At 44.0% G+C, this 27,302-nt stretch overlaps 1 protein-coding gene across 3 annotated transcripts in view; it reads left to right on the forward strand.

Annotated features, from left to right (window-relative positions):
- The window catches only part of DISC1 (DISC1 scaffold protein), a 349,574-nt gene that overhangs the window by 71,231 nt on the left and 251,041 nt on the right, over positions 1 to 27,302 (forward strand). For all 3 annotated transcript variants that reach the window (XM_022553161.2, XM_022553158.2, XM_022553157.2), the window contains exon 4: positions 26,364 to 26,511. In XM_022553161.2, the coding sequence (XP_022408869.1) occupies positions 26,364 to 26,511 (148 nt within the window). The remainder of the gene's footprint in view (positions 1 to 26,363; positions 26,512 to 27,302) is intronic.

A 27,302-nucleotide genomic window follows, 5' to 3' on the forward strand; every position in this document is an offset into this window, starting at 1 on the left:
AAAGCCCTGCAAACCCAGAAGACCATGGGGAAGGAGGAGAAGCTAATTTCTAGAGCTACCACATTATTTAATATGTTACCAAATATTTAAATGTCTAATTTTCAACACAATATCAAAAGGCATACAAAGAAATAGGAATACATGGCCCATTGAAAGAGATAAAATAAATGGACAGAAACCATTCCTGAGGAAGCCCAGGCATTGGATTTGTTAGCTAAAAATTTCAAGCAGTTATCGTAATGATGTCCAAAGAGCTAAAGGAAACATGGACATAGAACTAAAGGAAATCAGAAAAATGATGTACAAACAAAATGAGGATATCAGTAAAGAGATAGATATTACGACAAGGAATGAAATAAATTCTGGAGCGGAAGAGTATAATAAAATGGATATTCACTAGATAGGTTCAACAGAAGTTGTTGACCAGGCAGAAGAATGAATCAGCAAACTCGAAGATACAACAATTGAAATTTTTAAGTCTGAGGAGTGGAAAGAAGAAAGAATGGAAGAAGTGAAGGTAGCCCAAGAGCCTTCTGGGACATCATCAAGCAGAGCAACATATACCTATGGGAGTCCCAGAAGAAGAAGAGAGAAAAGAGCAGAAGAATATTTGAAAAGGTAATGGCTGCACACTTCCTAAATTTGATGAAAGACATGAATCTAAAAATTCAAGAGCTAAATGAATTACAAGTAAGATAAACTCAAAGAGACCCACATGGGAACACATTATAATCAAATTGTCAAAAGCCAAGAACAGAATCTTGAAAGCAGCAAGAGAGAAGCAACTCATCACATACAAGTGATCCTCCATAAGACTGACAGCAATTTTCTCATCAGAAACCATGGAAACCAGAAGGCAGTGGGAAGATACATTTAACATGTGGAAAGAAAAAAATTTGTCAATCAGGAATTCTATATCCAGCAAAACTGTTCTTTGAAAAAATGAGGGAGATATTAAGACATTCCCAGATATTAAAAGCTAAAGGGGTTCTTTACCACGAGACCTGCCCTGCAAGAAATGCTAATGTGAATCCTTCAGGTTGCAGTAAAAGGCCACTAGACAGTAAGTTAAAGCCATATGAAGAAATAAAGAATTCAATCATGGCAAATACATGGGCAAATATAAAAACTAGTATTATTGTATTTTTGGTTTATAACTCCACTTTTTATTTTCTACATGATTTAAAAGACAAATGCATAACATTTGTAATTTATAAAATTCTAAATTATGTTATTATAAAATTATAAATCTATTTAAAAGGATGTAATTTGTGACAATAATAATGCAAAGGGGGAGCATGGAACCGTATAGGAGCAAAGTTTTTGTAAGCTATTGAAGTTAAGTTGGTATCAATTTGAATCAGATTGTTGTAACTTTAGGATAGTAAATGCAATCCACATGGCAACCACAAAGGACTATCAACAAAATATACGCAAAAGAAAATGATAAAGAAATCAAAACAGTTCAGTACTAAAAAAATCACCTAAACATAAAAGTAATGGAGGCAATGAGGGACAAAAAGAAGATATACAGAAAATAAACATAAACAACAATGGCAGAAGTAAGTCCTTCCTTATCAATAATTACTTTAAATGTAAATGGAATAAACTTTCTAATAAGAAGGCAGAGATTGTCAGAATGGATACCAAAAAAATGATCCACCTATATGCTGTCTAAAAGAGACTCACTTTAGACCCAAAAGACCCAAAGACACAAATAGATTGAAGTGAAAAAATGGAAAAGAATATTCCATGCAAATAGTAGCCAAAAGAGAGCTGGAATGTCTATACTATCACACAAAATAGTCTTTAAGTAAAATACTGTTACAAGCGATAAATGAAGCATCATATATTGATAAACGTATTAATTTCTCAAGAAGCTCTAACAAATTTCAACATATATACCCCCCAAAAAAGAGCCCCAAAACATATGAAGCAAATATTGACAGAATTGAAGGGAGAAATGGTTCTCCAACCGTTGGAGACTTCAGTATGCCACTGGTGGTTGATGCTGACTGTCTCCTGGTACCTGGCTGGGACCGTGGCTGGATCACTTACCTGTAGCCTTTCCATGTAGCTGCTTGGCTTCCTTATAGCATAGTGATCTCTCTCTCTGAGAGAGAGAGATCTAGGCAAAAACTATCCCTTATTGTGGACAACCTTGGAAGTTGGGTAGTGTTACTACTGTTGCATTCTATTCCTTAGAAGTGAGTCACTAAGCGTGACCCATACTCAAGCACAGGGTCATTAGACTCCATCTGTTGATGGGAGGAGGGTCTAAAGAATTTGTGGGCATCTTTAATTAATTAATATTTTATTTTAAAATTTTTATTGGAGTATAGTTACTTTACAATATTGTGTTAGTTTATACTGTACAGCAAAGTGAATCAGCTATACGTATACATATATCCACTCTTTTTTTGATTTCCTTCTCATTTAGGTCACCACAGGGCATTGGGTAGAGTTGCCTGTGTTATACAGTAGGTTCTCACTAGTTATCTATTTTATACATAGTATCAATAGTGTATATATGTCAATCCCAATGTCCCAATTCATCCCACCCCTTGCTTCCCCCATGGTGTCCATATGTTTGTTCTCTACGTCTGTGTCTCTGTTTCTGCTGTGTAAATAAGATCGTCTCTACCAATTTTTTCAGATTCCACATATATGCGTTAATGTACAATATTTGTTTTTCTCTTTCTGACTGACTTCACTCTGTATGACAGTCTCTAGGTCCATGCATGTCTCTACAAATGACCCAATTTCGTTCCTTTTTATGGCTGAGTAATATTCCGTTGTATATATGTACCACATCTTCTTTATCCATTCCTCTGTTGATGGACATTTAGGTTGCTTCCACATCCTGGCTATTGTAAATTTGTGGGCATCTTTTTAAACCACCGCAGACTGCCCTCTATTCTCAGATGCTTTGACATTCTTTCCATGTGCAAAATATACTCATTTCCTCTCAAGACCCCTCAGAGTTCTCATATATGAAGGCATCAGGCTCAGGCTTGATGAGTACAGGTCTAACTCAGGTACAGGTGCAGGTGAGGCTCCTTAGGTGTGATTCCTTGAGCATGGCTTCTTGAGTTCAGTTTCTCTGGATGATCTGAACACCTGTGCACTAATAAGATAGGCTGTCAGCCCCCATGATCCCAACCTACGATGGTGGGACTGGCCTAGGATAACTGCTAAAGATACTTGTTCACAACGGGGCAAGTGGGGGCACCCAGCAGCCACTGGTGCATAGCAATTCTGAAATCCACCTGTGGTCAGTTCCTTGGTTAGGGTTTAGGCCTATTGCCTGGAAATGATTTTCTAGGCTCTGACCTCCGGGCTCTTGGTTCTACACTCTTGAGTCACGCTTCCTTTTCCATAAAAGTAGCCTGCTTCCCACTCATACAGGTTTGGGGGTCCAAATGCCTATTTTTTCATTTTGTACTTTCTCTGTTCTTTTCCAACTTGGCATAATTCTTTAAAAATTTTTTTTAAAAAAATTATTTATTTTGGGGTGCTTTTGGGTCTTTGTTGCTGCGTGTGGGCTTTTTCTAGTTGCGGTGAGCTGGGGTGACTCTTTTTTGTGGTGCGCAGCCTTCTCATCGATGTGGGTTCTCTTGCTGCGGAGCCTGGGGTGCTAGGCATGTGGGCTTCAGTAGTTGTGGCACGCGGGCTCAGTAGTTGTGGCTCGCGGGCTCTAGGGTGCAGGCTCAGTAGTTGTGGTGCATGGGCTTAGTTGCTCTATGGCATGTGGGATCTTCCTGGACCAGGGCTCGAACCCATGTCCCCTGCACTGGCAGGAGGATTCTTGACCACTGCACCACCAGGGAAGTCCCCGTTTTGGGTTTTATATGAATCCATTTATAATCTCCATCAGACAAAAGCTATACCCACAAATATCTTCAAGATAAGTCTCTTTTTCAGGCTTCCTTTAAGGCTTGGAGGGGGAGAGGGTAATGCTCCTCAGAAGTCTTAACTGGCTGTTCGACTATTTGAAAGGGTCTGTGATGCGCTACCTTAAATCTTTCTGTGGTTTTAAAAAGGGTTTTACAGTTTATGTCCTTGGCCTCATCTTTTGACCATATTTTCCTGACAGCAGTCTGGATTTGATCTTTGCCTGGAAGCTGTTTCTTAATCTTAGCGTCATTTGTCATCCAGAAAGGCTGGGAATAAGAAATAATTTGAATTTCAAGCCGTGTAAGTTCTTGCTCCTTTATGGTAACAGTTATTTCTTTGGCTTATTTCTCTCTTCTTACGTTATACTATGGGGAGTGAGAAGCAGCCAGGTGGTCCCTTGGAAGTTGGTTTCAAAATAAATCTAGAACTTAAAAGTTTTCAAATAAAAAAGCCGCTAAACAAGGCACTGTCCGGTTTCCAATAACATTTTCCTTCCTTTCCTTTCCTTCCTCGTCAGTAGCCTCCTCGAGATCCTTCATGCTTCTCCTAACCGTCTCTTCAAGGCCCTTCCAACTTCCACACAGCTCCCCAGCCCCAAACCGATTGCCACGTGTTTGGTTCTTTGTTACAGCAGCACCGATGTGGCACCAAGATCCTTTTCCCGTTATCTGTTGCTGTGTAACAAACTGCCCCGAAGCTTAGGGGCTTATCAAAACGACAACATATATTGTGCTAAAAAAATCTGTAATTTGGGGACCTCTGTCGAGATAGCCCTTCTTTGCTCCATTTGGCATTAAGTGGGGCCTGTGATCACGTGAAGGCTCGATTTCAAGTCTGGCCGTTGGTGCTGGCTCTGAACTGGGGCTCAGCAGGGGCTGTGGCTCATGGGGCTGCTTGGCTTTCTCACAATGTGATGGTGAATGTAGGGAGAGACAGAGAAAGAGAGAGAGAAAGAGAGGCAGCTGAAGGAAGCTCTGTCATCTTAAAAAAGTTTTTTTTTAATTGAAGTATCAATATTTATAATGCGGTGTTACTTTCAGGTGTACAGCAAAGTGATTCAGTTATACGTATATATGTACATATATGTGTGTGTGTATATATGTATTCTTTTTCAGATTTTTTTCCTGTATAGGTTACTACAAGATATTGGATACAGTTCCCTGTGCTATACAGTAGGTTCTTGTTGTTTATCTATTTTATATATAACAGTGAGTATCTGTTAATCCCAAACTCCTAATTTATCCCTCCCCCCTCCTTCCCCCTTTGGTAACCATAGGATTGTTTTCTATGCCTGTGAGTCTGTTTCTGTTTTGTGAATCAGTCCATTTACAATGAGGTGTCACCTCACACCGGTTAAAAAGTCTACAAATAATAAATGCTGGAGAGCATGTGGAGAAAAGGGAACCCCCTACACTGTTGGTGGGAATGTAAATTGGTGTAGCCACTATGGAAAACAGTATGGAGTTTCCTTAAAAAACTAAAAATAGAGTTACCATATGATCCAGCAGTCTCCCTCCTGGGCATATACTCAGAGATTCAAAAAGATACACGCACCCCAATGTTCATAGCAGCACTAGTTACAATTGCCAACATATAGAGGCAACCTAAGTGTCCATCAACAGAGGAATGGATAAAGAAGATGTAGTGTGTGTGTGTGTGTGTGTGTGTGTGTGTGTAAACACACACACACATATACAGACAATGGAATATTACTCAGCCATGAAAAGGGATGAAATAATGCCATTTGCAGCAACATGGATGGACCTAGAGATTCTGTCATCGTTTATGACCTCATCTAAAAAATTATGTGGTGTCAATTCTGCTACATCTTATTCATTTGAAGCAAGTGACTAAAGTTAGCTCACCTTCAAGGGGAGAGGAAGTAGACCACTTTTCGTTGGAGGTATGTTTTAAAATGATCACACCACTTCATTCCACGTGACAATTCAAAGCTTTTGTGCTAACAGGACCATGACTAGAGGAGGATGGGAACCTCGCTCCTTGGATCCAGTACAAAAACTTTCAGGGAGAGCTTGGGTTAGGTGCCAACTTCTTTTGGACCACTTACTGCAGCTAAAGTGGCGAGGTACCACCGTTAGCCAAGCATGTTTACCTGTCTGTGTCTGTGATGAGGTGGGGCTCATCTGTTACAAGAAGATGAGGTTGCCGAGCAGATAAAAATAGTATCCAGGACACTTAATGCTGAGTGAAACGCACACACGTGAAGGTAACTAAGAATGATTGCGGGGCTTCCCTGGTGGCGCAGTGGATAAGAATCCACCTGGCAATGCAGGGGAAATGGGTTCAAGCCCTGATCCCGGAAGATCCCACATGCCACAGAGCAGCTAAGCCGTGTGCCACAACTACAGAGCCTGCGCTCTAGAGCACGCGAGCCACAGCTACTGAGCCCATGTGCTGCAACTACTGAAGCCCGCATGCCTAGAGGCCGGTATCTGCAACAAGAGGAACCACCGGAATGAGAAGCCTGTGCGCCGCAGTGAAGAGGAGCCCCCACTCGCCGCAACTAGAGAAAGCCCGCGCGCAGCAACGAAGACCGAATGCAGCCTAAAATAAATAAATAAATAATTAATTAATTAAATAAAAAGAATGATTGAGAGCAACGTGAATTTCAAAATGAGGGATGTTAACAACATGCAAGACGATTACGGGAGCATCGATTGGATGCCCACCTTTTCCCAGCACTGCTGGATGGTGGGGAGTGGGTTGGCTTACACACAGTCCTTCTGCAAACCTGCTCTCACAGATTGCCTCTTATTAGAGATTTTCCGGAGACTTTTGTCCTAATCCTCCCAGGGAAGCAAGGTAACCTTTGATTTCTCTCTGACTGTGGCAGCATCTAGGGGGGCTTTGTGTGTTTGACTCGGGACCAGTTCAGTCCATCAGCAGGTTACTTTATATATATATGTATAATGTGGGACTGTTTGGCTCACATCCTGTCACTGAACTGATAGGTGGGTGAATTCAATTGGCAGGATCAACTCTTCTATTTCTACATGAAGTGACAATTAGAAATAATTTAATCTTTTTTTTTTAACATCTTTATTGGAGTATAATTGCTTTACGATGTTGTGTTAGTTTCTGCTGTATAGAAATAATTTACTCTTACTCAACCTGGGAGAGTCAGTAGTTAAAAACACCTTCGGGAGCTGTGAAAAATTTATCGAGTGTTTATTTACGTATTTAGTTTCAATTCTGTATATTTTTAGTTGAGGTGTAATTTACTTAGAGTGAGCTGTGAAGTGTTTACTCACCAGCTCAGCAGGCAGAATAGGGAGTCCTGGAAGTGGGCGAGGAGACCCAGCGTCAGTGTGGTGGTGCCCTTTCGTCCTGTCATCTGTCCTTGGGCACCAGCTTGCTCCTGGATAAACTAGCAATAGCACAGAGATTACCCTGTGCTGCTGTGTGGGTGGAAGGTTAACCACAATAATGGTTAATGTGGGTATATGGGGTGCCTGGTACACAGGTATTGATGGATTGCTCGTTCCCTTTTCTTTCTTTGCCCACCCTTCACCCTCATCCCGCGTACCTGGGTACCACGTGTTGGAAAATGCAGTGTAGAGTGTGGCTGCTTCTGAATAACCTCTCTGCCAGCAGTTAGCATCAGTAGCATGCAGAAAATAAGATAGAATGATGTGGCTTATTTTCTGTTTGGCAATTAGCAGCTTATTTGCATAGAGCCTGATTTCTTTCAAGCTGCCAAAAAAAAAATTCGGAAATGAGGTAAAGCAATATATAATAAAACTTGCAAATTATAATGAGGGATTAGAGCCTGACTACTCTTCACGTCTTCCTGTGGCAAACTGCTTTTCTTCCCTGCAGTCTGAATTTCGTGATCTCGAGTCTCTCGTTCTCTGCCTCATTCTCTGTTGCGTGACACTGGATGACACTGAGAAAACGAAATTGAAAGTCTGCTTGGGCTTTGAAAGAACTGCTTTTCCTGGTTTTGAGTGTGGATGGAAAAAAATGGAAAAGGAAGAAAATGAGACATACATGGAGGGCTAAAGACAAGGGGGAAGACGAAGAGATTGCCGAAAGGTTGGTTCTCTGTTCTGGTCCTTTTTCTGCTGTTTTGTGACCTGTACCCTCATGGGCAGAGAGGGTGAAGGTGCAGGTCCCAGACAATGATTTAATCCATTTAACACGGTCATTTGTAAACACGGTGTCCATTTCCTCTGCATAACAGCAATGATATGGTGCCCCTGCTTCTTCATGGCTTCTTGCACGGGGTGATGCATCATTGGACAGATACTTTTTTTTTTTTTTTAATAAACTGCCCAGGCATTTAATTAAATCTTGCATTCCCTCTAATAAAAAATTGACCACAAATATACTACTAACGCATGGTGGGTGACAGAGACACACCAGAAGAAAACAAGTGGGTATTCCCTCCGGATTTCACAAGCTCTGCAGCCCACCTTCTGCTGCTCTCTTTGCTACTGCTCCCAAATCCATGAGGACTGAAAGCACGGTGTGAATGCATCAGCGGCTCTGGAGGCCCTGTCTTTGGGAGATTAATTGTGACCCACTTAAAAAAAAAGTTATCTAGGGAAATTTGAATAAGTTTTCTACAAGACACGGAAACAAAAACCTTTATGGCATGTAAATAGTGGAAGGTTTACCAAGGTCTTCAGTTGGAAGGAGTCAGACACTCTGCAGAAGGAAAGGACATCTCTTGGCTTGTGGGTGGAAAGGTATAGGAGGAGTTGTTCATCTCTGCTCTGGTGCTGGCTGCTGGGCGTCACAACCCAGAGTCTTGACACCGTTTTGAACCAGTTCGCCCGCTGCCTCTGCCTCACTGAGCCTCACGTTAGTGTGTGTCCAGTGGCCAAAGGGTCATTGGCCATTGGGTCATCGACCACTGGGTCATTGCCCTTTTGGTCTTGTTTGTCAAGGAGGAAAGGAAGACCAAGTGGGTCAAGGTGGCAAGGCATGTATTCGGAGCAGGGACTGAGTGGGGTCATAAAATAAAGCAGCGAAGAGAGAGACGACCTCAGCCATCAGTCTCCAAACCCACGAACTGAACACCTTTCCGTTGTGTGTTCTATCAGCACGTTCGTCAGACAGTTCTGTCACCTCCTAACTTCATTTGCCTCCTGAGAATGGTTTTCATTGTACATCTGTTTCCTGACGGTCAAACGTCTCTATAAATAATAAGAAACTGGACCTGAATTTGTGGCATCACTTCCCCCTCCAATACGATTGTATAAAATGTCCAACCTGAGATCCAAAGACTACATTTTCCCTGCCACCCCTCCCTGTATAAAGTCCTGAACTCTGTTAGGTCTCAGCCCAGCTCTTCTTGCTGGATTTCCTCCTGCAAGTGAATGGCAGCTCAAGCAAGAAAAACTGGGAGCCATGCCGGATTCTCACATTTCCTTGGACGTTGAGCCACTCCATCTCTTGGGTTTCATCTCCCGAAGGTCTCTTCCTTCTGTCCTTAGATCCATCAGTTTTTGCCTGGACTCACACACTAGTCTCTCCAGGGTCCCTGCTTCCCTCCCCACCCTTCTCCAATTTGGCTTTCACTGCAGCCAGCCGTCCTTCTCCAATGCCTAGAGGACCACTTTCCCTTTCACCTCTGTCCATGACTAACGTTCTCAAGATGAGTGTTAAACTCGGTCTAGGGTAACACCTCACCCTGGCCACTGCCTGGCCTACTGATTTCATTTCTCACCACTCCTTTTCCACCCAGCCTAACTCCCATATGGGAAGCGGGTGCCTTTTCCCGTACGGTTTTACACCTCTGCCTGCACCTGCTACTCCATTCTCCATCTTAGATCCTACTAGGCCATCAGGACTTGGTTTCAGGGTCCCTTCTTTTGGGTGCTCTGCACATTTCCCTAGCCTCGTATACATTAAATGTATTTATTTTAATTTATTTGGCTGCGCCGGGGCTTAGTTGCGGCGTTTGGGATCTTTGCTGCGGCATGCAGGATCTTTAGTTGTGGCATGTGGGATCTAGTTCCCTGACCAGGGATCGAACCCGGGCCCCCTGCATTGGGAGCACGGAGTCTTACCCACTGGACTACAAGGGAAGTCCCATATTATGTTTTAATGTAGCCGTTGGCTGTGCCCTTGGCTGAACTGTAAAAGCTGCCTGCAGGGAGAGACAGAGACCCTCTCTCATTTTAGCCTTTATCCCCAGCACCTAGCATCGTGCCTGGTCAAAGTAGACTCTCAAGAAATGGTTGTTGGATGAACAAATGAACGTTTAAGATACATCTTATCTATGCATGATGGTGAGCAGTGTTAGTTACCATGTTATTAATGGTTGATAATTCTAACAATTGAGTCATAAAGTATTAGTGCCTTTCAGGTCAGCCTCGTTAAAAACCTGACAGTTTGTACCTGTATGAGCTTGGACAAATTACCTAATCCTTGCAAGCTGCAGTTTTCCCGTCTGTAAAATGGGATAATAGAGTTGTTTTGAGAACTAAATGAGATGGTGTCTGCTAAATATTTGGGTTATATATAATGCTGAATGAATGTCAGTTCCTACAATTACAATCAGCATTAAAATGTTTACGTAGTATGGGTCTATATAGTGTTTTAAACTTGCTTTGTGTTTTTCTGTTCAAATTTGTTTGCAAACAAGTTGTTGTCATAGTAGCAGCTGGAATACCTTGGAGTGCCCAGTGCCCAGTTTAATGCCTTCCGAGAGCAGAGAGAGACCAGAAGGCCCATAGCAGCGGGCCTCTTGAATATTTCACAGTAGACAAACTATGTTATTTTCCGTCACGGCAGTGTATTGGGTGGGATGACCTTTATCAGGTGATGACAGTGATGTAGCAGAAGGGACAGTTTTCCACTTGACCTTTATACAACGTGCCAGCCTGTCTCCTAACACAAACTGGGTTACAATTGACAGGCTCGAGAGAACGCTAACCTGACAGAAGCTTCTTGTTTGCAAGGAGGTAGTCGCTGAGGCAGCCCGTTAGCTGTGGGATGCGGTGACTCGCCTGTCCCTGGGGGTGGCTTAGAATGCCTGCTGCCTGAGTCACTGCCAGAGCATCTTGTGTAATTAGCTCCTCTGGGAGTTTGTTTTTCAGCGAGGTTTGTTCATAATGAATCTTTATTGCCGTGGGCTTGACGCCTCTGTATCCTTGTGACTTTCTGTCTTTGTTAGCTCTCTTCCTCTCTTTGCCAAAATGTCACAGGATGTTGTCTCCCCCCTGTTTCTGTAGCTTCATTTTTGCCTTTCTCTACACTTTATACTTCCCTTTAGTTTCCTACCATCGAGTGATTTCCCCAGGAGGGCTGGCCAGTGACCTTCGCACGTTTGCTCCGTCCCCAGACAGCGGTGGGGCAGGAGTGGCTCTGGGAAGCGGGAAGACGTATGCCGAGGTTCAGCCTGGTGGGTTTGGTGGAGGGACATGCTGCTGAGAGCCAGTCCATTTAGGTTGTCACCCTAGTTCTGGTACCAACTGCATGGATGACTGCAGGTGATCAACTTCATCGCTTTAGGAAACCCCTGGAAGGATGACATTTTTGTTTGGAGTGGAGGGCAATGGGTGGTCCCCATCATGAAAATTAAAAATGGAAAATGAGTGTGTCATTCTGGAACTTTTTCCAGAGCCAGAGCTGTTTGATGTGAGAAATCACGTCGTCATCTGCTAAATGGGTACAATTGCATCTGCCCTGTCCCCCTCTCTGAACCCATGTGGGAGACAAAGGCAATAACGGATACAGAAAGTAGGTTGATTGAAAGAACTTTGCCAAAATGTTGGCTGGACCTGTCTCTGGGGAGCCATGGATAGTGGTCTCTAGAAATTAAAAAAAAAGAAAGAAAACAGAGAAAAAAGTTTTTAAGAGGGAAAAGAAAATATTAAAAACATGCTTTGGAAAGTTAGAAATCTGATAAAGCCCTCAGTACCACAGCTGGGGACTTAGCCTCATGTTTCAAGTAAGTGAATCTTGCTGAGATTAATATTTTATGCATATCTGTGGAATCAGAAATTCACTCACATCTTTGAAATAAGAGTCTCTATCAAAACAGTGGATGAAGATGTAAACCTCTTGTTGTTCTTAAAGACCTCATACAGTGAAATGCTCACTTACATCGTATGAAGTTGGGGCAGCAACAAACGCTTGGCAACTCGGGGCTGGCACCTCCTTAACACTTCTGAATCTATGTAGTTTCTTCAGAACGCAGAAAGGCTGTGATTTTCAAGCTGTGTTCTGAGGGGTCCCAGGGTTGCCTTGGGGGACCGTCCGGAGCACCAGAGTGCCTTGGCTTTCTCTGTTCTTAGGACTCCTCTAAGATTTCATCACAAAAAGTGTTCCACTGCTAAAAAAGCAAAGCAAAACAAACCAAAATGAGAAACCAAGAAGTAAACAAAAATAGTTGAAAAGCACCATGATAAGGACTTAAAGATGATGCCTCAGAAACTCTGCAACTTGGGTGAGAGGAAGGAAGAGAGCCCTTCTACATCCAGGCTTCTTTTTCATATGTAACGGACGCTTGACCTGTGAGTGTCCAAAGACACACAGGATGCTGCAAGGGCTCAGCCTGGAAGGACAATGGAACTTGAGTCTAACCTGGTCCTGACCAGTAAGGACAGGATTGGCAAGCGTGGTTTGCTATGAAACAAATCCTTCTAGCTACCCACATAGCACGGGTGCGTCCGATGAGCTCATACAAGTGCGGCTTTCCAGCATAAACAGCAGGCGCTTCCAGCGCTGTTCGTCTCGGTCAGTGATGTTATTCTGTGTCCATACCACTTAGAGGGATGTATTTTCTTTTTGGCAGTGGAACCAATTGCTTTGGATCCACCAGGCAGACCTCGACATCCTAAACCAAACTCCTATTAATGAAACTTGCAAAATTTAAATGAGACAAAACAAACAGATATACACAGAGCCGACCATTACTTCTGTAGACAAAAGGAAAAGAGGAGTTGGATGGAAGGATATGCTCATTCCAGATCAGGGAGGCACCCTGCCCCTCTTCTCTCTCTCTCTCTCTCTGTGTGTGTCTCTCTTTCTTTCAGGATAGCAGTTGTTTGGACGCTGGCCATGGGCCTGAGTAAAGTCAACTGGGCATTTCTTCCCACCCTAAGACTTTCCCCACTAATGTCCCAGTCCCCTATTATGGTGTGAAAAACCACTATTGTTCAACATCTGTTTGGATAATTGGATTTTTGTTTTGAATATTTTTCATCTTTATTGGAGTATAATTGCTTTACAGTGTTGTGTTAGTTTCTACTGTACAACAAAGTGAATCAGCTATACATATACATATATCCCCATGTCCCTTCCCTCTTGAGCCTCCCTCCCACCCTCCCTATCCCACCCCTCTAGGTCATCACAAAGCATCCAGCTGATCTTCCTGTGCTATGCGGCTGCTTCCCACTAGCCATCCATTTTACATTTGGTAATGTTTATATGTCAATGTTACTCTCTCACTTCGTCCCAGATTACCCTTCCCGCTGTGTCCTCAAGTCCGTTCTCTACGTCTGTGTCTTTATTCCTGCCCTGCCACTAGGTTCATCAGTACCACTTTCTTAGATTCCATATATATGTGTTAGCATGCGGTATTTGTTTTTCTCTCTCTGACTTACTTCATTCTGTATGACAGACTCTAGGTCCATCCACCTCATTACAAATAACTCAGTTTTGTTCCTTTTTATGGCTGATATTCCATTGTATATATGTGCCACATCTTCTTTTTCCATTTATCTGTCAATGGACATTTAGGTTGCTTCCATGTCCTGGCTATTGTACACAGTGCTGCAATGAACAGGACAATTAGATTTTTATAGGGAAAAAGTCCCACCCAAAAGTGAAAAGAAAAATATGCAGCGATTAATGTGAATTATGGGAACTTAGCTTTTGGGGCCTCCAGGACCATAACTGAGCACTCCTTCTCCCCCTGGTGGCAACATGTACTAATTGCAGGCAGAGCGCCTGGGCAGGAAGTCGCTTGCCCTGCAGACTCAGGTCTGTAAGGTGATGACGGTCACCCCTCTCCTCCAGAAATGTTGCCATGAGGTCAGATGCACTGGCTATGGACTTACTCTTTTCATGGAACTTATTTCTGGTCCAGATGAAGTGGGAGTCCTTCCTTCTCACACTTCCATCAACGGTTAGATTTCTTATAACACAATGACCACATCAGACTTCTCTGACAGTCAGCGCATAGCAGACATTTTAAAATATGGGTCCTTTTCTGGTTTATAACTTATATAGTCTGCTCTGGAGACTTTTGTCTCATCGATCGGCTTATTACTCAGTGTTTTCCTCAAACTCAGCCTTCCAGCCTCTGCCCCCTCCTCCCCTGCACATCAGCTTCTGCAGCCTCCAGGACCCACTGGGATGAGGAAGGCCCGGAACAGAGGTTCATCCTCTCCCACCCTTCCTCTTCACTCTTTTGGGGGTTGTGGAAGGGCTTCATACACTCACCTGAGGAACCTCAAGTGTTTGGTGGCAAGCTTGCTGCTGTCTGGACAATTAATTGCCCAGGTCAGTGAATTTCGTGGTTTTTGGCAGTGACCTACAGGAAGAAATACACCCTGACCGTATACATGCACAGACGAAAACACAGCCCACTCGACATGGCATTTGTTCTATTCTAGTTCAGGAGAAGTGAATGTTGGTCTCCATCCTTTAAATTGATATTACCACCCACTAACGGGCTGGGCCAGCATTTCGAAAAGTACAGTTCTGTTCCTCAGGTGACTGAATACTCAGCTCACACAGGCCCTGCATGGGGCTGGGGCAGTGATGCTCCTCTGGGCTGTATCTGGGGACACCAGGGGCCCCTGCTTGCTTGCCTGGGTCTTCGGGAAGCCTGGAAATCCCTGGCTCTTCAGGAAACAGCAGGGCTCCAGGAGAGACTTTTGCCATTTCCCCCACTCTGCTTTCTCCCCGAGGACTTCTTACCATGTTTGAAGATAGCACCAGAGTGGCCTGTGGGTTCTGAACTTGGCAAACGTTTAGCCCCAAGTGAGGTGCAGTTACCCTTCTTTCAGACACCCCCCAGCTTCAAGGTGGTTTTTCTGAGGTCCTTGACCTTGGGGAGAGAAACAGTGTGCAGTAACCCCTGCCCTGCAGGACTGTGCAGTGCCGTGGGCTCTGTTTCTACCCTGTCCTCCCAAACAGCCTTTTCTCCTTGCTTCTCCTCTTTGGCTCCTGTGTGTAGACACAGGGCAGGCTTGTCCTGGAACTCCTTCTCAGCGATCTGTAGGCGGATAGCTGGCTCCAGAGTCTGGCATTATGGATGAGCTGCCTCGTTACCTTCTGTTCTGAACTGTGGCCCATGTCCACTGTAATCCCGACCTTCCGCTGAACAATTCCACCTCTCCCTAGGAAGGAAAGGTTCACGATGGTTATTTTGCCGTCTCGATTCTCACTCTGTCCGGTGAGGCTAGTCATCCAGGTGACCCTGAGGACCAAGTGCCCAGCACAGCTTTGTTCTTACAAACAACATGCCACTGCCGTTTGACCAGGTACGTGGTTTTCTCTACAGGCTTGGGTTCCTGTCCACTCCTGTTCTTTATTGTTCCCTTCACCATGGATGGGTTCTCCATTGCCTGTGGGGTCCCTGTCTGTTTCTAGGAGCAGTGAGCTGGGTCCCTAATGGCCTGTTTTCGCTCCAGGCCCTCTACCCAAGTTGTTGCCAGTCTTCTTTTTTTTTTTTTTTTTTTTTGCGGTACACAGGCCTTTCACTGCCGTGGCCTCTCCCGTTGTGGAGCACAGGCTCTGGATGCGCAGTCTCAGCGGCCATGGCTCACGGGCCCAGCCGCTCCGCGGCATGTGGGATCTTCCCGGACTGGGGCACGAACCCGTGTCCCCTGCACTGGCAGGCGGACTCTCAACCACTGCGCCACCAGGGAAGCCGTTCGCAGTAATTTTATCTGGCAAACCTATGGATATTTCTGTGAGTGCCTAGTCTATCAGTGTGTCATGATGTTCCTTCAAGGGCTTCCTGACGTCTGGGTGGCTCAGAACCATTGGTACCCTAGAAGCTAAAGCTTGTGCTGCCTACGTGTGTGAACGGAGGATGGGCAGGGAGCCAGGAAGCTGATGCACAGTTTACGTTACGCTAAAGGATGCACACAGCAAGACCTGGCATAAACTCCTCCATAGCTGACAGCCCTCCAGGTGCTGGGCCACACGGAATGTATGCTGCATTCTAAAGCGATGTCATTTGAGTTGAATTAGATCTGAATCAACAAGTTGGGCCATCACAGCAGTTCTCCGAATCATTTTTACTTTTTGTAACAACTCTTTTTTGTATCAACAACAAAAACCCAACGCTTTGTAACAACTCTTCTTTGTAACAACAACAAAAAAACAACTCATTTTTACTTTTTGTATTTTTCAAAACCATTCACAGGTGTTCTTTCCTTGCCATTTCACAGTAAGCCGGTGACACAAGTTGATTAACATGATTCTTCAGATATCCTCAGATGAGGAACTGAGTCTTAGAGAAATTAAATGATCCCAAGATTACAAAGTTGGGCCCAGTGGATCCGGGACTAAAATCTGGGGCTTCTGATCCCTAAGCAAAGAAATCATTAAACATGTTTGATTTTCTTCTCATACTAGAGGATCTTATACACAGAGAGAGGAATCACACCACTCCCCTTTAAACTGTTTACCTGATCATTTTATACATCCTTAGATACTATCTTTAGGGTAACGTACAATCTGTGACGTTTATCTTTAAGATTCTAGTTTTCAGGAATTTAAAGCCAAGGTTTGTCCTGAAACTGTGCACATAGCCTTCCCCACTCACTCCATAAATATTGACTAAGTCCATAAATATTGACTGTGGTAGGTGGCAGGAGACAGCCATCAACAAGGCTACATCACCTTCCGCCTTCAGGAGCTCGGTCCTCCTGCCCCGGGTCCGCACCGGCCGGGAGTCCCCCTCTGGGTCCAGGAGTTGGACTTCTTCTTCAAGTAAGGGTCACTGATCCGCCAACCACTCTTATTTTTGTAGCTCAGGGGTTTGGAAGCTCTGACCCTGGAGTTATACTTAAGTATTGAAGGGCCTAACGGCCAGGGACCGTGACCGCCTGCCACCTGGGACCATGTGGGGAATTTTAGTTCGTTCCACAAAGGATTCAAGGTGTTTCTTGTATCTGCTTTTTGTTACTATCGCCTTCCTGCTCCGGGAGAATGTTCCTACCAACTCCAGTTTTATTTCTAAAATCTTCAAGGTGCTAAGGACTCCAGGAAGATGCTTCTAAAACTAGAGAGCCTTCTACATTCTATAGCTTCTTCTTACCCTTTATAGAGGCATTGCTTGAAACCAGTACGTTTGCAGGTTCACAGCACGCTGAAATGGTTGCTCTTTGTTAGTAATTCTGATCGCTGGCTGCTGGTTTGTGATTTCTCTCCATTAGCATCGCCTTTGAATTGAAGGTCACGGTTTTATTTGTTGGAATATGCCATTTTGCCTCGATCCCTTTATGCCGCTCAAAGAATTTAAGCTGTTCGTGTTGGCATGTCATTAGCCAGAGATCAATTTAGTAGAATCCTCTTGGCACCGAGCATCACACTGGTGTGTTCCATTTGTCCACTGTCGAAAGGGACAGACACGTCAATGTGATTTGCGTTATAGTTTTAAAATAATGACAGCGGTTGGTCAACAGTGCACTCCTAATATCCCGAATTCCATTAGAGATGAATATGTTTCAAAGATGTTCTACAAAAGAACAATTAAGTCTGAAAAGATTACAGGTTGCAGTGATTACTATTAAAAGGGTTGGGGGAGCCTGTGGTTTTTGAGTGGTGCCAAGCAGATGTGTCCAGCTAATTTTGTCTGAAAATACCAGCAGAGCAAATTACTCATGAGAAATCTGTTCATAGGAACTAATTGAACGCCATGTCCAGTTTGATAGTGAAAATGGAGTGTAACCCAAACCAGTGGACAGAGAGAATGAACAGGCATTTGAACTTTTTACATTTGTATGATTTCTAAAAATAACCTCGGTGCCAGTAGAAGGTTCGGAGGACTGAGAGGCATGTCAACTATTAAATGGTCCCAAACCCTTTAACAGAGGTGGAGAAAGATAAAGGAGCCCATGAAGGAGAGGCTCAAAAGTGGCCGCTTGGATTTGCAATAGTGTCATTCTATAGGAGGCCCAGGAATCAATGGCCGAATCCTTAAGTTGCGCTGTTGCTTTCCAGAAATGTCCCACAGCCTTGTTGGTGTGGTCAGTCTGCTATAAAGCATTGCTCTTTTCATACCAATAAACTTCAATATTCAGTACACAGAGGTGTTCCATTTATCAGCCGTGCACCTAGATTGCTGAGTGACTTAGTAATTGCCGCAGTGATTGAGCCATTTGGGTAATGACTGATCATATATCTAAATTCAATTAAAATTAAGAACACGGCATAAAAATTGTTTCATGGAGGAGGATCTGCCGTTACGTTTTAAACAAGGGTTTCTCTTTCACAGTTTATACATCTTTAAATGGCTGAAAAAAAAAATCACACTCAGCTGTGTTTACTTCATAATTCATGCTAGTTGACTCCAGGTAGGAACTCTGCTTGCCGTTGCCTGAATGAACCAGCTGATAATTGCCTTTTATTTCTAAAAATGGAATTTTTTAATCTATCAAAATTCATTTTTATTAGTTAATTAATTAATTGAAGTGTAGTTGGTTTACAATGTTGTGTCAGTTTCAGGTGCACAGCAAAGTGATTCAGTTATATATGTGTGTGTGTGTGTGTGTGTGTGTGTGTGTGTGTGTGTGTATAAAATATTCTTTTCCAGGGCTTCCCTGCTGGTGCAGTGGTTGAGAGTCCGCCTGCCGATGCAGGGGACGTAGGTTCGTGTCCCGGTCCGGGAAGATCCCACATGCCGCGGAGCGGCTGGGCCCGTGAGCCATGTCCGCTGAGCCTGTGCGTCCGGAGCCTGTGCTCCGCAACGGGAGAGGCCACAACAGTGAGAGGCCAGCGAACTGAAAAAAAAAAAAAAAAATTCTTTTCCAGATTCTTTTCCCTTATAGGTTATTACAAAATATTGCGTATAGTTCCTTGTGATATACCATAGGTCCTTGTTAAGGAACACATTTTTAAATGTAAAAACATAAAAAGGTTTAAAGTACTACCATGAAAAGAGAGATATCATCCTAATGCTAGTCCAAGCAAAGCTGGACTGGCTTCCTTTAGGCAGCATATAACTGAGTCTTGGTTTTCTACCCAATCTGACTATCTCTACCTTTTAACTGGGGTGTTTAGATGATTTTTATATAAAAGTGGAATTTTAAGCAATACATGATCATAGTAAAAACATCTGGGAAGTTCAGAAATATAAATAAAAAATCACCTTTATTTGAGATAGCCACTGTTAATATTTTGGGGTGTGTGTCTTTTTAAATTAATTATTTTATTTTTGGCTGCGTTGGGTCTCCATTGCTGCGCACGGGCTTTCTCTCGTTGCGGTGATGGGGGGGCTACTCTTCACTGCGGTGCGCGGGCTTCTCATTGCTGTGGCTTCTCTTGTTGTGGAGCACGGGCTCTAGGCGTGTGGGCTTCAGTAGTTGTGGCACGCGGGCTCAGTAGTTGTGGCTCGCGGGCTCTAGAACGCAGGCTCAGTAGTTGTGGCGCACAGGCTTAGTTGCTCTGCGGCACGTGGGATCTTTCCGGACCAGGGCTCGAACCTGTGTCCCTTGCACTGGCAGGTGGATTCTTAACCACGGCGCCACCAGGGAAGCCCTGGGGTGTGTTCCTACCTTGTCCTCTTTTGGGTTCTCTACTTTGCAGCTATTTGGAAATGAATATTCCTCCATCTTGTAAGTGCTCTCAACTCATGTCTCCCAGTAAACAGCTGGAGAGCTGGATGGGTCTCCCTTCCTAATATATTCAGTAGGGTGAGGCATTGGCGGCAGGGCTGGTGGTGATGGTGGGAGTAGAAGTGGTGATAACAGTGGTGTCGGAAGCGGTTGGACTGCTGGGGGGCCCCTTCCGTGGCTCTTAGAAATACACGGACAACTGAGCTGCCAGTGGAAATCAGCCTCCGCAGATTCTGAACGATGAACACAGAGCACACAGATGCGGCGATCCAGTTTTCCACGGCATCTGTGAAAACATACTTCAGAGACAATTTTTAGAGTTCCGAAAATCTGAGGCTTTTATGAAAAGTGACCAAAATTCAGTTGGTCGGTTACTTCCCTAGGACATTTGGTGACTGACATTTGGTGAGAGAAACATTTTCTTATGAATTTAGTTTTAAGAGTTGAGGAGAAGAGTATTTTGGAGGGACCCATAACCATGCCTTCCTGTGAAAAGCTCATGATCCTGAGGAATTCTGTGTGTTTTCTGATGTGTCTGAATACTGCTACTTGAAGCAAGCCAAGTGACAGCATTTGTGTGTACACCCGTCACACACTCACACACACACACACGCCCACACACAGTGCTTGCTAGTCTTATGACACACCTAAGACCTGGGGAAGAACCTGGAAGTGTCATTACTTTTGTTATTTTGATCACTCACAATTCATTTTGCCTGGTAGAGTCTTACTGAGGAAGAACAGATGCTTCAAACCCAATATTCTGTGGAAATACTTCAGAGTGAATCAACACATATGTACTAAGAACAAGGTGACAGGCTAAGTGCTGAGTGGGCAAGTATCACGGTTAAATTATTGCTTGTCTCCTGAAATTTTTGTATCTCCCCCAAATGTTTGTTTTTCCTTTTATGCCACAACCACAGTGATTTCTTAGTCTTCTTTCCACACATCGGTGAGCTTAAAATATAACATTTCTGGCAATCCTCTTTGGGATACACTGAAAAGCTCTGTGACCCAGGCAGACCAAGCTTACCCTAAGCAGTTTAGCATTAAGAATTTGAGGAAATCAAACCTCCGTTTTTAATGCAGAAATCAAAGAGCAGTATAAGTAACCAGTAGGCTTTAAAAAAATAGAATACTTTTCTAAATACTAAACAGCTCAAGATTTTACAGCTGATTTGATAAGCAGTGAAATTGAGAAAAAAATCACCTACAATCGCACGATTGATTGCCAAAACTCTTAGTTCCTCCCGGGTTTTTTTTTTTCTTTCTTTTTTTAAAATCTATTTTGTATTTTTTTTACATCTTTATTGGAGTATAATTGCTTTACAGTGGTGTGTTAGTTTCTGCTTTATAACAAAGTGAATCAGTTATACATATACATATGTTCCCATATCTCTTCACAAAGCACCGAGTTGATCTCCCTGTGCTATGCGGCTTCTTCCCACTAGCTATAAAATCATATTTATATCTTACAGTACAGATCCTATGTGCATATAATTTTGTATCCTGTTTTTCTCTTGTAAATTAAAATATTCCCTCACAGTTTTTCTAATTGTTTTTTGACTTGCTACATACCATTCCATATGAGTGGCTATACCATAGTTTATTTAACCGTTCCTCTAGAATTGGATCTGAGGCTGTTTTCACTGTTGCCAGTTTGTTTGTTTGTTTTGGCTTCGGACTGCTTTCTGTGAGAAAGGTGGGTCAGATGAAAGATGAGTTGATAGTTTGCATGTGCATAACGCATCCGGGTGTGTATTTCAGGTTATGGTGTACACTGTAGGATGGGATCGTCCCTGTAGAACACAGTGTGAAGCACACCGATTTTGGAGCCAGACAGACCTTGGCTTTATTTCTGGATCCACATAGCGGTGCGACTAACGCAGAAAAATCTCTTAAACTTTCCACAAGCCTCAGTGTTTCAATCTGCAAAGCGGGAACAACCGTGTTTCCCTCACGAGGTCATTGTGAGGATAACATGATTGATAGATAGCAAGGTAGAATGGTTGTTATTTTTCTGTGTCTACGGTGCTCTTCTTACAAATGTAGACATTCATTTATTTATTCAGCCTTTACCCAGTACCTATTGTGTGCCTAGCGCTGAACTGGATATTGGCAGAGATGACTGAGGCTCGGCCCTGCCCAGTGGATGCCAGTCTCCAGGGAGCCAGACAGATGAATAGACAGACAGCATCCCTGTGTGATGGGGAAACTATAGGAGCAGGCATGGCTTCAGGCATGGCTCCTGGGAAGTATAATAGAAAATCCCCAGGGTTTGGCACCAGAAGAGTCAAGGTTCCGATTCTGACTTTGCTCCTTACTCATTCTGAGGCCTTGGGCACATTACTTAAATTCTCTGCATTTTAGGTTCTGCATTTGTATTCCTGCTCTCCAAGTTTCTGTGAAGCTCAGAAATAATGTATATATGGTGCCAGACATGTAATGGTTGCTCAGAAATGATTATTATGCCTGAAGGCTTTAGTGCCCCAATAGTGGCTGATTTTTATGATAATGAACCCAGCAAATTCCAACACACTGAAATGTCAGAGGCTGGCTTGGGTTAGTCTGAAATACGTTTTATCACAGTCTTTTTCTTCCTATTAAATGTATTTATTTCATCTTTGGCTGCGTTAGGTCTCTGTTGCTGTGTGCGGGCTTTTCTCCAGTTGTGTCAATTGGGGGCTACTCTTTGTTGCAGTGCGAGGGCTTCTCATCGCGGTGGCTTTTCTCGTTGCGAAGCACGGGCTCTAGGTGCACGGGCTTCAGTAGTTGTGGCTCACAGGCTCAGTATTTGTGGCTCGCGGGCTCTAGGTGCGCGGGCTTCAGTAGTTGTGGCGCACGGGCTTAGTTGCTCCACGGCATGTGGGATCTTCCCGGACCAGGGCTCGAACCCGTGTCCCCTGCATTGGCAGGCGGATTCTTAACCACTGTGCCACCAGGGAAGGGAAGCCCTTTTATCGCAGTCTTGTTCTTTGTAAACTGGTCATCTCGCACGATGTGTATGGCGATGTGGAATTGTTACAATGTTCTGCTCTCAGTGAACAGCATTTCTTATGTACAAACCAAGGGAACATGACTTAAGAAGACATTGATTGCTTCTTAACTTTAAAGGGCCTCCTTAGAATGTAGAATGGCTGCACAGCCAAGAAAATGGCTTACACCATATATTGTCATCCCACAGACAGAACAAGGCAGTAGGAATTGAATCTGTTTAGCAGGATGTCTTTATGTGTGAAGATTTCTTGCTGCTCTGTAAATGCTTGTTTGCTTATTTAGGCATAGATGTAGAAAGTGCTTTTCTTTCATTCTGTTTCCATACTGTCGCCCAAGTAACAGGCACTTAGGACTGAGGTGCCAGTGAATAACAGATGAGCACTGCCCCTAAATTAAACATTAATAAGTATGCTGTAGCAGCATCAAAAAATGCATTTGCTTGATCCAAAATGGAATGAGAGGTTGGTTAGCATTTTCTTTGCTGAGGTCCTACAAATAAAGTGTGTTAGAATCATAAAGTAAATTTACAGTGTCATTAAGAACATATTATTCAATGCATCATTTTGCTTAGCGCTTGGTAATGTCTTTCATGGTTAGCTTTGTTTTTACTATTCAGCGTTGTTTATAAATGTGACCCAAATTCTAAATTGTTGGTGTTCTATCAGTCAGATGGTTAGTCAACCACATTTATTCAGCACCTGCTATGTGCAGCATTCTCTACAATTCTGGCTTTCGATGTTGAGCTACAAACTGAAATCAGATGAACAGTGTCTGCAGAAATATTGCAGACGTTTACAAGAAAGAAAAGCCAGAGACAGTGAAGTTATCTTTCCTCAAACCACTGGCCAAATAGAGAGCATGATGGGAGAGATTTTCTTAGAGAAACAGCAGGATTCACACAAATGACGTGAAGTCACAAATACAGCATTTAGTTGTGCTAAATGGGATAGCCATTGGGAGGATGGAGTGGGTGATAAGTTAGAAATTAGAGACAATGGTAAGCTATAAAGTCGGTGATGACGATCCTAGTGCACTTCTTCTTTTTTTTAAAAATTTCATTTTATATTAGAGTATGGTTGATTTACAATGTTGTGTTAGTTTCAGGTGTACAGCAAAGTGATTCATTTATACGTATTTACATATCTATTCTTTTTCAGATTCTTTTCCCATATAGGTTATTACAGAATATTGAGTAGAGTTCCCTGTGCTCTACAGTAGGTCCTTGTTGATTAGCTACTTTATACATAGTTGTGTGTATACGTTAATCTCAAACTCCTAATTTATCCCTCCGCACCACGTTTCCACTTTGGTGACCGTAAGTTTGTTCTTGAAGTCCCTGAGTCTGCTTCTGTCTTGTAAATAAGTTCATTTGTGTCATTTTTTAAAAGATTCCACATGTAAGTGATATCATAGGGTATTTGTCTTTCTGTTTCTGACTTACTTCACTTAGTCTGATCATCTCTAGGCCCATCCATGTTCCTGCAGATGGCATTATTTCATTCTTTTTTATGGCTGAGTAATGTCCCATTGTATACATGTACCACATCTTCTTTTATCCATTCATCTGTCGATGGACATTTAGGATGCTTCCATGTCCTGGCTATTGTAAATAGAGCTGCAGTGAACATTGTGGTACATGACTCTTTTCGAATTATGGTTTTCTCAGGGTATATGCCCAGTAGTGGGATTGCTGGGTCATATGGTAGTTCTATTTTTAGTTTTTTAAGGAACCTCCATACTGTTCTCCATAGTGGCCGTATCAATTTACATTCCCACCAGCAGTGCAAGAGGGTTCCCTTTTCTCCACACCCTCTCCAGCATTTATTGTTTGTAGACTTTTCGATGATGGCCATTCTGACTGGTGTGGAGGGATCTAGTGCACTTTTTAAAATCATAAAATAGAAATAGCTTAAGATATCCACACTCCTGCAGATGAATGACAGCACAGAACATACCTAATCACAGCTGTTTCCTGGGAGAATTCATATTTTCCTTTGCCATTCACTGCGAATGTGATTTGTAGCGGTCAGTTTCCCATTTCCAGTGTTTGCTTTTGCTGGATCAGCTGGTGTTCTCGCGGACTTTTCACCTGGCAGTGGGAGGGTGCAGTTTACAATGTGGTGGACGGCAGAGGGAGGCCAGCCTGGGTTTCTGACATCCTTGTGGACACTTGAAGGCCAGGACTTGCTGGCACCACTAATAATAGCCGCTCCTTTTGGACGCGTGCTGGGTGCCAGGCGTGGTGCTAAATGCTTTGGGTGTATTATCTCATTTAATCCTCCGAAGATCTTACGATGTGCAGACTATTATCAGGCCTGTTTCTGCAGATCAGGAAATTGAAGCTTAGAAAGGTTAAGTCACTTGAAGGTCAGACGGCTAGAAATGTCAGAGTTGAGGTGCAAACTCAGTTTTCTCCTAATCCCTATGCAACAGTGTCTTAACACACCTTTACTACTGCATCAGGACTGCATCAGGATGTTACTTTAAAGCATACAAGGTAAGAACTTGATCGCTTTTCACTGAAGTTTTGATTTTATACAGCAAGAAATAACTGAATAATAAAGTAAATAAATTAATACAAAGGTAAAAATTAATTAAAATAAAATATTTTAAAAGTATGAAGCTTGGTGTTAGAGAACGGGGCTGGTGCCTTTCGGCGTTATCCTAGCAGACCTGTCAGGCCAGACGCCACCGTGTGTTGTAAGTGTAGCATCTGAAATAGCTCCGCTGTCTCTTTGAAGCAGGTGGCACAGACGGAGAGCCCTGGCAGTAGCTGTCACTTGGTCTTGAACAGGAAGTAGACGACCCTTTCTGGTATTGCTAGAATGAATCCTTGGCAAATTCTCTGAGCAAGTTTCTGGCTACTGGTCACAAGGCATACGGCAAATTGACGGGGAGGTCTTGCAGTTGGCATCCCCAGAGACTCAGTGTTGCTGCACACGACACCTGAGCCCGCTTCCCCTCCACCCAAGCTGCAGCAGGTCTCTGGTCAGCTGTAGCATGACAGTTTGAACATCACTTCTGTGACGTCAGTAATTGTGACTGGTTCTCTGTTGATGGACAGTTTCTAAGGAAACATTCTCAAAAATCAACATTTGGGCACTGATTTTTTTTTTTTTCTTTGCGGTACGCGGGCCCCTCACTGCTGTGGCCTCTCCTGTTGCGGAGCACAGGCTCCGGACGCACAGGCTCAGCGGCCATGGCTCACGGGCCCAGCCGCTCCGCGGCATGTGGGATCCTCCCAGAACCGGGGCACGAACCCGTGTCCCCTGTATCGGCAGGCGGACTCTCAACCACTGCGCCACCAGGGGAGCCCCATGAGCACTGATACTTTTCAACCGGTTATACAGACTCATCAAAATTAGCAGGTTTTCTCCCAAATAGCCATCATGGTTTTAAAAATAATTAGTATGATGTATCCTCCTATGTGATGGTCATAATTACGATCACCATATAAATACATAGAGTGTAACCTCCGACAGAAGAATGAAAGCTAGCGGGGCTGTGCTTTCAATAAAAAGATGGAAGATTCTTAAAAGCATGAACCAAGAGATGAAAGTGCTGACCTAGAAACAGGTGACCTTTGTATTATGTCATTGAGGTGACCGTTGGCTGGGGTTGGAGCCCAGGGACACTGGGTTGTCTATTTTGAGTTTTATGGTTCTTTATTCCCCTCTCATCATTTTTGTTTTCCAGCTGAGATGATCCAACAAAGATTAGAAGCCCTGGAGAAAGAGAGAAGCAGCCTGCACTTTCAGCTCCCTTCACGGCAGCCGGCCGTCAGTGGCCTCCTGGGACACCTGAGGGCACAGGCCCAGGCCGCCCTGCACCAGGCGGCCCAGAGGTACGTGCTCTCCCCTGGGGGCCCTCTTTCCTCTCCCTGCTCCTGAGTGGTGAAGAGCCCGGGAGACCCTTCGCTGCGTTTTCCCGGGAAGCACCCTTCTGCCGGTTGGACAGGTGAAGGCTCCTTCCAGAGGCAGGGACTGGGGTGGGTCACACGCCCTAGGAAGCCCTTCTGCTAAGTGCCAGCAGGGCCCGTCGACAAGCACAGGCACGGCTGGGTGCTAAGCTCCCCCCGGGAAGCCCACCCGCTGAGAAGGTGGAGGTGGATTTCCTCTTTCCGAGGGCAGCTGGGTCTCCTGTCATCCTGTAAGATCCACACATGGTCCCCTCTGACCGAGGGATGAAAACACATCCTCCTCCTGACTCTTCCTCCGGAGCATCTTCTGCTCTTTCGGCTACCCAAGGGTCTCCCACGACCGGGACTAGGTGGAGGCCAGAATCCAGTTCTAATTCGGTGGCTCTCAATCCTGGCTGCACGTTTTAATCACCTGGAGAGTTTTTAAACGTCCAGCTTCTTCCCCAGACCAGGTAAGTCAGGCTGTCTGGGGCCGGGTCCCAGGTGCTGGCCTGTTGGAAAAGTCTGTGAACCATTGTCCTCCTCTGTCTGCTGGTGACCTCTCTCCTTGGGTAAAGGCTTGAGGGGGAAGCAGTAGTGATGAATGCGATTAGGCTAATCAGAGCGCAGGTCTGCTTCTACTTGGGTGTAAACACGGCCACAGCAATTACACTGTACTTCCAACTTCCAGTTGGCTCTGACAATCACAGGCCTGTCTGGCCCAGTCCTCATTTTAC

The sequence above is a fragment of the Delphinapterus leucas genome, chromosome 16 (genome assembly GCF_059928025.1).
Source record: "Delphinapterus leucas isolate spDelLeu-1000000601 "Yukka" chromosome 16, BTC_Dleu_Yukka2, whole genome shotgun sequence".
NCBI classification, from domain to species: Eukaryota; Metazoa; Chordata; class Mammalia; order Artiodactyla; family Monodontidae; genus Delphinapterus; species Delphinapterus leucas.